This window comes from Morone saxatilis, unplaced genomic scaffold (assembly GCF_004916995.1).
Source record: "Morone saxatilis isolate NCDOM2014 unplaced genomic scaffold, NCSU_SB_2.0 Contig9, whole genome shotgun sequence".
In the NCBI taxonomy this organism is placed as follows: Eukaryota; Metazoa; Chordata; class Actinopteri; family Moronidae; genus Morone; species Morone saxatilis.
The window spans coordinates 7989747-8000853 of NW_023340268.1; the positions used below are offsets into that span (position 1 = coordinate 7989747).

General features: G+C 38.3%; 1 protein-coding gene across 1 annotated transcript in view; it reads right to left on the reverse strand.

Moving 5' to 3' along the window:
• Positions 1–1838: 1838 nt before the first annotated feature.
• The window catches only part of celf3a (cugbp, Elav-like family member 3a), a 19909-nt gene continuing 10640 nt past the window's right edge, over positions 1839–11107 (reverse strand). Inside the window, exons 4-11 of the mRNA XM_035681922.1 lie at positions 10428–10571; positions 9143–9287; positions 7779–7928; positions 7459–7518; positions 6777–6881; positions 5362–5505; positions 5075–5207; positions 1839–2703 (exon numbers count right to left, since the gene is read on the reverse strand). Of these exons, the coding sequence (XP_035537815.1) occupies positions 5080–5207; positions 5362–5505; positions 6777–6881; positions 7459–7518; positions 7779–7928; positions 9143–9287; positions 10428–10571 (876 nt within the window). The 3' untranslated portion in view covers positions 1839–2703; positions 5075–5079. The remainder of the gene's footprint in view (positions 2704–5074; positions 5208–5361; positions 5506–6776; positions 6882–7458; positions 7519–7778; positions 7929–9142; positions 9288–10427; positions 10572–11107) is intronic.

The window sequence follows — 11107 nt, forward strand, 5'->3', positions numbered from 1 at the left end:
GCCTGACAGCTGACCGACTTTCATGACTGGATGTTGTAAGAAATAAAGAATTTTGTAATTATCTCACCTCTTCTGTGACTAATGTTCATTTCATAATCATCCTTACTCCCTGAAGTCAGACGTCACAAGTTAAGTGACAATGTGCAAATACTTCGGAGCCATTTTGTGGGTGAGGTAGATATACAACAGTGAATACCAACTTACACCACTACACCACTGGACACAAGTCAGCACCAAGTGTAAGCTCACCGTGACGTCATCTATTGGTTTTGAAGGTGAAGACGACTTAAAACTAATGAGTGAGACCATAAATGTGTCAGAAAATCAAGTGAGAAGTAAAGTCATTTTATCATCAGGTTGAATACAATCAGACATCTTTCTGGAGCCAGTTCAGGGCTCGAACCTGCGAGCATTTGGTGGTAGCATTACACTGACAAAGTGCCTTTTGTTGCTAATACTAGTACTTTAAGTCAATTTTTTAATGCATGACCTTTACTTATACAGAGTATTTTTATAAAGTAATACCTAATTAAAAGCTCTGAACACTTCTTCCATCATGTCATATAGAATAGTGTTAAAATGTTGCAAATATTCTTTCATGTTTTCAGAAATTAACATATAAAACTCCCAAATCCTTCAGTCCATTCATCAATTACTACAGTTGCTTATGTTTTAATCTCAGCGTCACTGCTGAAATAACTACAGGCTGGTTCAACTGTGGCCCTACGGCCTCTTCTGAAGCATGTTCAGACAGACACTGGTGCTAATAACTAGGACCTGAGTTGAGCGAGGTCTAATTATCTTTCCTCGGGGCACTTTTAAAATATAGGTGCAAGGGGACTTGGAAGGCTCTCATTGACATTGTTAAGATGCCACAAAGGTTGACTTGCTACCTGACGGACCATGCTGATGAAATATAGTGCATTATGATTAAATAACAATACAATCCAACTGTTCCTCCTTTCACTTAACTATAGTTACAGTGTTCGTGTTGCTCACCTGGACTATCCAAACTAATAGTGAAAAGTGTCTTTAAATATATCACTTGCACATGCTGATTCCTTACTTTTACATAGTTATGCATTGGATAAAATGTCCCCACATATGCTATAGTCGTAGATTCTCAAGGTGCAGTCTTGTTCAGATGCTAACTCTGCTTTTCTTTTTGATATCCTACTATCTCTATGTGGCATTAATCACCCCTCATACTCTCAGGCATGCCTAAGAGGGCCAAGGCGTGTTTGGGCGCATCAGGCCAAACCCAAAATTCTCAGTAGACAGACTTATTGCACTCCCCAGCTGTGGTTACACACCTCAGCCTTTTTCCATCCGCTTCATATCTGAGCTGGATATTGTAGTGTCGTCAATAAATGGTGGTCGGGATCGTGCTGAAGTGGGATTATCGATGACAAAACACAATTGTGTGCTGTTATAATGCCCATTATCTACAGGTTTATAAATTATACTCCACTCACTAATCACAATTCATTCAAGCAGCTCGAATAAAAACACTAAATGTAATTTATGTATATATACATATATTTCCTTCATGTAAATCTTTGTCAGTTTAATCCACAGGTTTCAAATGCAACCAAGACTGGAGGCCAGATGTTTTTACTTTCTTCAATTCTTCTTCAGGCCTATAGAGAGCAGCAAACTCCCCTGGATAACTCAAGTATGATCAAACAACACCCAAACACTGAGGCCAACGTCTCTTCTGCTGTCTGTTTAATAAAATAAGTGCCATTTGATTTGTCACACATTGAGCAGACACACATCCACATTTTTTTTTTCTAAATTGTACTTTATTTTCTTTTAAAGACATATGTTTTAAAACAGCGATTGTAGAGAATAAATAAAGAAACATTATGTTGTTTTTTTTACTTCCATAGTTACATTTATGTAATTAAAAACTCTATAATAAGTGTGTTCATTGTCTTGAAGACCACAGGAATCCTCTTTTTTTTTTCTCTTCTCTTTAAATTAAAAAAGAAATTGTCACATCTCCCCCCCCCCACCCCACCCCCATCATCAAATTGATTACCAAATAAATTAAACGTAAAAAATCAAGATAGAAAAATTCCCAGCCCTTTCCTTCCGCTTTGTTAATTTGAAAAGTAGTGGCAGCAGAGAATCTTTAACTTGTGAAGTCCTTTAACTCCATTTTTAAAACCAAGGTATGTACAGTGAGAGGAAATCCATTTCTCTTCCAGTTTAATTACCCCATGTTTTTTAATTTACGTATAAATAATAAAACTAACTCTACATAACAATATTACCAATGGTAATCATACAGAATAGTATTTTCTTTTGCCTCCGACTGTGCAGACTGGCCTTCCGTTAACGCCATAGACCACAAATCACACTATACATTAGAACCCTGTTCAGTAGAATAACATCAGTGATATGCTTTTTCTTAACATGTAGAGCTTGTTTCCGACAATAGAGTATGTACATAATATAAATGAATCCAGCTGTGGAATGATAGGAAATCTGGAGCACTTCCGATATTGCGGATGCTGATTCTGTTGATGTATTTTGCTGATATAACTGCTGTTGTTGTTGTTGTTGTTGTTTTTGTAAGCGCATACACGTGATACTGCTTTTTAGTGAAGTGTTGCTCCTGTGCTATACGGTTGGTCAAACAACCAAAAAAGGCTGGGACATCCCAAGTGGTTTTCTTGATTGAACTCTTAGGTTTTCCTGGAGGTAAAGAAGAAGAGGAGAGAGAGGGGGAGAAAAAAGAAAAGAAAAAAAAAACACAAAGCATTTTTAAACCAAATCACAGCAGTTAAAACACGCACATTTAAGACTTTGGAAGTGGAGTGGTGTCTGCAATACACACTGCTTGCACTAATGCCTCAGGGGAGTTTCAGTAATCAACTAGTGTCCATGCAACTCAAATAGTGACAGTCATACTGCTGCAAGTGTATGCACGTTCTTAGGAAATAGTTTGTCATCTCTTTTGGCAGGCAAATCAATTCAGAACATGCACAGTAGGAATTCTGGTTGGTGGTAAACTCTCCAGTATTTTTTATTTATTTTTAATAATTTTACATTTATTCTAATAGTATTCAAAACCATGTTGTTTTCTCAGGGATGAATTTCAAAACCATCCACCAAACGGTTTATTTGTAAAGTGGTTTGCTGCTAACAGGGAATCTGCAGGTATCAGAATAATCCGTTTATGACTTTTTAAAGATCTTTGATGTTTAATTTAAGACCAACAGTGCATCAGAGCAGTACATGTGAATCTTCTGTCCCTTATACAGTTTATATATGTATATATATGTATATATATATATATATATTTACTATATTGAAAACCCCTTAACAAGCAGTCGTTACAAACAGTCAAACTTTGTTGAAACCCACTTATTTCCAACTGTATGTTAAGGGTTTATTGTAAAATTAAACTGATTTGTTGTAGCAAAGTTTAAGATCTTTTTTAGAGGTTGAAATAAATTCAGACTGTGTGTATTTCCTGCTTTTTTTCCGAACCAGAAACATCTTTTTTTTTCTACATTTTAATTAGAAAACATTTAATCTCAGACTTCATTTTTAAATAGATTTCTTTTTAACTTGGTCAGTGGCCAGCAGATACCCTGTGCATAAGACACATTATGTTACTGTTATTATAAATGTAAAGTGGAGATATTATTTGAATAATATTAATATTTTATTGGTATTTTTTGGAGTCCCAGAATTCCTACAGAGGAATGCAGTTCCTCAGCCAGCAGCACGTGTCACAGGAACCAAACAGCTTTACCCAAAACCTTCTAAAGTAAGGTTAGTGTCTCAGTTGGTACAACAACACACACACATTCACTTACACATGGACATTTCTTTTCACATGTAGTCAATACAAAAAACACTCACACAAATATATAAATGCACGCAACCTTCTGGCAGTCTCACACTCTCATTCATACGCACAATACCATGTTGTCAACCATTTACAGGGGGGAAGGCACGTTCAATACATGTTCAGTCTCACAAAAAACAAACGAAGTTCAGGCACAAAGTCACTTGGAATCGAGTTACAACCAAACAAAAAACCCCGCACTCACCGAGAACTACCACACCAACCAACTAAACAGAGGGAATATGTAAGAATGATAATCATGACAGACAACAAAAAGGAAACTAATCAAAAACCAAAAGGTCTAAAAGGAAAAAAACCTACTATATCCATATTTGATGGACAGCAGGATAATTTAGCTCTTAGCATTGAAGCTTTTAGAGGACTTAAAAAAGAAAATAAAAACAGCATGTCATGATAATCAATTACTTACAGATGCTGAGGTAAAGTGACAGTTATTGATCAGTGTTTGCAAGGATTAAAACCAGGACAAAATAATAAGAGGAAACTCACAACGCACCAAACACAGTTCATGGTCGCCACAGTAACCCGCCATGCAGTTGAGCATGGTGAATCAAGGCAACGGCCCAAAATAAAAATTGCTAATGGCAACCATCACAGGCAATATCGCCACAGCAACCAACACAGGCCAATTAACTTACAACGCAGTGAGAAGGAAGGGGGGGAGGTTTTAGCGGTTGCTAGGCAACCGTAGCCATAGCGACGCACGTCTCCACGATATATGTATGGACGGGACAGTCTTGAGAGTGGTGTGATGTTTTTTTCAGGAAAAATGGCATATGGCACAGCACAAAAACAATAAATGAAAAGTAAAACAAAAAATTAATGACGAACAGTAGTTGGCATTCAACCCTGCGACAGAACACTGGTTAGACAGAACATTTGAACCGAGTAAAAATCTACTTCTCAATTAAACTGCCCCTACATAATGAGCAAAAAAAAGAAGGATCCACTTTTACACAATCTATTTCAAATTGATGGTATTTTCAGAGTGCTGCCACCTCATTAAAGTTAATCTACTGTAGGGTTATTGACTTCTTCAGTTCCACATGAAAGACAGCCATTTAAGCACTGAGCCCCCAATTACATCCACTCTGTCTCTTTAACTTCCAGACACATTACCAGCTGTCTATCAATCCCTCCCAGAGCCCCTTCCTGTCTCCTCAAATATGTCAATATACGATAACTCACCTCCTTTAGTAAGGCCTGTTGGCATCCTTGGGCCTCTTCAGCTGCACCTTCAGTCTCTTCATGCCGATCTGGAAGCCGTTCATGGCCTGGATGGCAGTCTGGGCGCTGGATGGGTTGTCAAAACTCACAAAACCTGAGGAGGAAGTGGACAGAATGAAAGAATCAAAACATGGCGTGGCAACAGCAGTGTAATTTATAGGGAGAAAAAGGTGAAAGGAAGGAAGAAAGACTGTAAAAACCACAAGGCAACAATGACTATCTTACACGTTATCATCACAGTGACTCACCGAAGCATTTACTCTGGTTGGTGGCGCGGTCCACAAAGACCTTTGCAGAGATGACGTTTCCGAAGGGCAGGAACATCTGCAGTATCTCAGAGTCGGTGAACTCTTGCGGCAGGTGGTAGATGAAGATGTTACAGCCCTCGGGACCTGTACACAAATAGAGGAGAGCCACGACGACACAGACGTGACATGACAAGGTTAGGATCGGTGAAAACTGCAAGAAACATTCAGAAACAGTCATAGTTCAGTTAGTGCAAGTAACACCATGTGCAGCAATTATAGCACATTTTATTTGTAGAGGGCTTTCTGAATACTCAGGGGTGCTTTTACTTGACAAGTCAGGGAAGTAAAAAAGAAACTAAAATAAGAAGAAGAAAAGTGCAGAATAGCAGAATAGAGCAGGACATAAAATGTAATATTAATCGCATTTTAAAGGGAATTTTGGAAAGTCTGATTGATACCACTCTTGTGTATGTGAAGTGAAAATGAATCTACAGCCAGCAGCTGGTGAGCTTAACTTAGCATAAAAATGTAAAACCAGAGGAAACAGATATCCTGGCACAGTCCAAAAGTAACAAAATCTGCCTACCAGTGGTAATTAGTGAGCTTTAGAGGTGCTGGCAGACAGATGTTGTTACCTTTGGACAGAGCCAAGCTAGCTGTTTTTCCCATTTCCCAGCTTCACCTCCTACTCCACATTTGGGTTTAGCACAAACATTTTTTAAGGAAAAATAGTTTTATTTCATATTATTATGATGTTGAAACATCAGGGCCATAGTGGAGGCTCAACAACGTCACAGACTGGATCCTATATGTGACTTAAAGGACCATGATTAGTCAATTAATTGATTAGTCAATCCACGGGAAATTAATCTGAAACAATTTTGATAATTCAAGTAATTTTTCAAGCAAAAAACCTAAATATTCTTTGGCTCCAGCTTCTTCAGTGTGAATATTTCCTGTTTTCCCCAGTTTTATGATTGTAAAGTGAATATCTTTGGGCTTTTGGACAAAACAAGAGATTTGAAGACCTTGGGTTTTGGGAATTTGTGATGGACATTTTTAAATGTATTTATTATTTATTAGATTTAATTTATTTAATTTAATTTATTCATTTTCAGACATTTTATTGACTAAACAATAATAAAATAATCAAAAAATACTTGTTTTTACAAAGATTAATTTAAACTTTATCTTCAAAAAGCTCTTAAAGTCTGCTAACACATATCATGTCATCCTGAAATGAATGAAAACTGATACCTAGAACTTTTTAAAACACAGCAGCACTGTTTACAAAGTGTAATCTGCGATGTAAAGTATGTGTGATTTGTGGTAAATGGGCTAAAACATACAAAACCACCAGAATGTTTCTCTAAGATTAGATTAACCCACATTCGTGCGCAGCTCTCTGAGTTTACCTTCTCGCTGTTGCAGCTGCTGTGGCTGCTGCGGCTGCTGAGCCACCAGCGTGGGCTGGTGAGGGAACGGTTGTCCCACCAGGCTGTAGGCAGCAGGGTAGGTGGCTGATGGAGAGGAGGAGCAGGTGAGCAGAAAGCAGCAGTGAGGAAGGCAGAGACTGCAAACTAATCAGTTTTTTCCTCAAAACAACATCTGACGGAGCTGCATTTCCCACCTACAGATTTTCTCAAACTGTGAGATGTTTTGCATATATTTTGCGATGCATGACTCATTCTATAGAACTGCAGATTCTATAGGTTACGTTTGTAATATATGTGCATGTTTTGACTTCTTTCTGCTTTACACATAAAGTGTTGGGTAGTCTGAGAGTGCAAAGGTAATGTAACTGCATTCCATTATGTTACATAAAACTGTTTTAAATTCTAGTTGCTACTAACTAAAAGGTTATTTCAAGGAACTGAGACAAAAAAAAAACCTGAGGTCCAGTGGTTAAGTTTTATATAAAATGTAACAAAAAAGACTTTTCTCCTACAAAAAATATACTTCAAAAAGAATATGCACATCATTTTCAGTAGCAGCAATAAGACTAGTGCATAGGAACACATTTCTATATATAAATGTCACTTTTTATCACAGTTTATGGCGTTATATTGGACACATCTGACACAGTTCGAGGCTCACCTGTATAGTGCTGCATGCCTGTATAAGCTTGCTGCAGGGGGTCCAGGACAGGACTCTGAGCTGTGGCAGAGTAAACACATTGTCACTAACTGCTATACACACACACACACACACACACACAAAAAGAAGCTATTTGGGGCACATCAGCACGCTCCAAATAACATTTAGTGCTTTAGTTTCATTTCATTTCCTGTTAATTAGACCGTCGCTGTTGCACATCAACACAGGAAGTGAATCTGCGGAGGAACATTTTATGACAGAAATAGTTATTTCTTTACTTTCTCTAGCGGCGCTGCTGTGAAAGGATGTTATGGCTATACCTTGATAGGCATGAACCCCATTGGTGTACAGGGCTTCAGTTGCTGATTGGCCGTTAGGTGGAGCTGGCACAGAGGAGTAGCTGTTCACTGCGATTGGTGGAGGCAGAGCAGGAACAGGTGTGGCTGCCATGGAGGGTGGAGTGCTGGTACCTGCAGACAAGTTTAAGGCCGCCTTTATTTTAATACATGCAATCAGCTAAAATCAGAGAGTTAAAGCAGGAAAAAGAGGAGAGAGGTACAGCTTTGTGTTGAAACAGACAATTATTGGATTTCCATTTATATTAGTGGTCTATGAAATAACTTGAGTAAGAGTCTACAGCCAGGCTAGAAGCTCTGAGAGGCTGTTCTCTGCTTTGAGCTAAATGCTAACATCAGCATGCTAATATGTTCACAATGACAATACTAACATGTTGATGTTAAAGGTACCCTGTGGAGTTTATGACCTCTAGTAGCGCCATGGAGCATTTTTTAATGATGTGAGTGACAGTTTCACACTGTTCCACTGATCTACAGGTGACGGTGCGGCAAGAAACGCAGGAATACATCAACAAAGTTAGAGAGGAAGAGGACTGCAAGCTAGTAATGTTAAATAAATGTAAGCTAACAATGTAGGATTTAAAATACTTTAAAAAATCAGCTTTGCAAATGTTTTATGAGTATGGAAATGCATTCAACACTTGTGTTACCTAGAGGATACACAGTGTGTTTTGGTGAGTGACATGAATTGTAAATATAACTTTTGTTTGTTTACAATAACCTCCACAGAGCACCATCGAGCAGATATTGTTAACCATGTTTATCGTAAGCACTAAGGGGAAATTAATGTCTTTATTTACTGTTTACAGTTTTATTAATGTAGAGTAGCTGCTCTAACTATTTTAAATGGAGAACTAAAGTACCGAAAACAGAGTTTTTTGGCTGCCTTGTCAGAATAAGTAACCAATTTAGAAGAGTTTTTAGTAATTCTGTTGGGATTTTTCATTATTTATGACATTACATGCAACAGACAAATTGAAAAGCTAATGAAAAAATGTGTTGCAGTCCAAATGTGGATTAGACCAATAAATCGGTTGGAAACAAGTAGATACATTACATATTTCTCACACCAGAGAGCGATGCCAAGTTTATTTAACACGTTTTTTTAGTGTATTGGCTGATATTCACCAATTCTACCTTCTTTTCCGGCTTAAATGTAAAAAGCTGACATAATGACAGACTTTAGAAAGACAAAAAACAACAACTACAAAATAGATGTTTGTTATTTTGTCCTCTTAGGTCCACCACTCCTTGTATATCTGTCCTCATATTTCAAGCAGAAATCTAATCAAGGCCAGCCGGGGCCAGACATCTCTGCCTCTCATTACCTGAGGAGGGGGTGATGGATGCGATCGGCGTGGCAATGATGCTGCTGGGGTTGAGGGCGGCGAGCTGCTGCATCTGAACCGCAGCCACCGTGGCAACAGGAGAGAGGTAGGCTGACTGCGCCACCAGGGCCTGCTGCTGCATCAGCTGGAGGACGCAAAGAGAGAGAGAGAGAGGTTGTGATTGAGAGGAGGGTGGGAGAGAGGGAGTCAGGGGGATTCAGTGTTTATGGAGTATGTTTAGAGGGATCTGTGTGTGTTTTTTTGTGTGTAGAGTGTAGACTGTAAGTGTTCCCTGAGTGTAATCTCAGGCCTGCAAAGTAGAGACACTTTAAAAATCTGTATATTACAAATGTAGATGGACTCACTTTCAGATTTCCATTATTAACAAGCTCAAATAACAGAGCTTGGGCATTTTAAATTGATCATGTTTAATATAATTGCAATGGCTCCAGTCTGAACCTCAATCAGGAGTCAGTATATTTGCCTCATCTCTGCACACCGCAACCTAACACACACAGACCAACTGTCCCTCATGGTTATTATGACCTTCATAATCAGTTATTGTGCACAAATCAGCATGATAATTGGTCTTAACATCATGTACACTACATGTGTCTGGGCTGTACGGGTGAATCGATCCTATCAAAAGCCCTGCCTCTGCTTTTGTGTAGTTTAAAAAAATTTCCCTTTCAGTAAACAAGTTTATTTTAATAGAACTTTTTTACCGAACGTCGCTATAAATCAGCACATTCATCACGAGTAAAAATGTTGTCAGGCCTCCTTAGGCATCACAAATTGAACAACAGTAAATGAGCCAGATCTGAAACCATTTGCAGTAAACGGTCAATTAGCAACGACAAGAGCAGTAACGTGGCTTTACTCTACTTTGTAAATTGCAATTTTTCCAGTTAAAATCATCTCTTCTATTATAAACACATGGAACATACAACATAATCTTTTATCTTTTCTTTTTAGTATGAGTCAAATATTTTTCGCTTTTTGTCACATTAGATTTTACTGCTGTATTTTGACCTCTTTTTCTTTTTATATGGACAATTTACTGTGGATCCACCACCAGTTGCACAAACCCTCAGTAGGCAAAACATAACCCTATTTGGTTATTCTGTATTTAATTGTGGAAAATTACTAAATAAAAAAATTTAAAAAGATATAGACCCTTTAGCAAGACTGAGATTGTGTCCTTGTGAAAGGTAGAGTGTGTGTCTTCGAGTGTGTTTCTTGTTTCAAAATGTGTCTTGTGTGTGTGTGTGTGTGTGTTACTCACGGCCTGTGTGTAGGCGTTATAAGCCCCAAGGTGCAGGGTCATGGGACTGATGACTCCCAACTGAGAGGCCACCTGCTGCATCCGCCGGAGCCCTCGCTCCTTCTCCGAATCGGCAAACTTCACCACCAGGCTGGATGAGGCGCCCTGCGGAGGAAACAGGAAAACTCATATTCATACTCATACTCAACTCCATCTGTGTGACACTTCACGTCAATCTCTGTTTTCCCCCCATTTCTATATCAGTTTTATACTGTGTCATCAAATAACGTAAAAAATATGTGAATAAAATACTTTAAAATACAGACAACAGGTTGTAATTAAAAAACAGTTTACAACATGTTAGTTACCAGACAAAAATCACTAATAAAATAAAGTGTGTGTATATTACACACATATATAAAATGTCCCAAAAACTGCAATAAATATCTCTTTTTCACATGAAGTTAGTTGTTCATTTAAGATAGTCGACCTGCACCAAAGCACAGTAAAAATCACAGACAGCAGAAAAAAGATGAGCACATAAAAAAAAGTGTCCTCTATCGTGTGTGTGTGTGTGGAGGAGGGGGACAGAAAAAGAGAAGTGGTGACTATTAGCTGAGTCACCACGTTGAGTGTCCAAATGACTGGATTTGGAGCATCTAAATGTGTGAATGTTTGAGTACATGTGTGACCATGTGTTT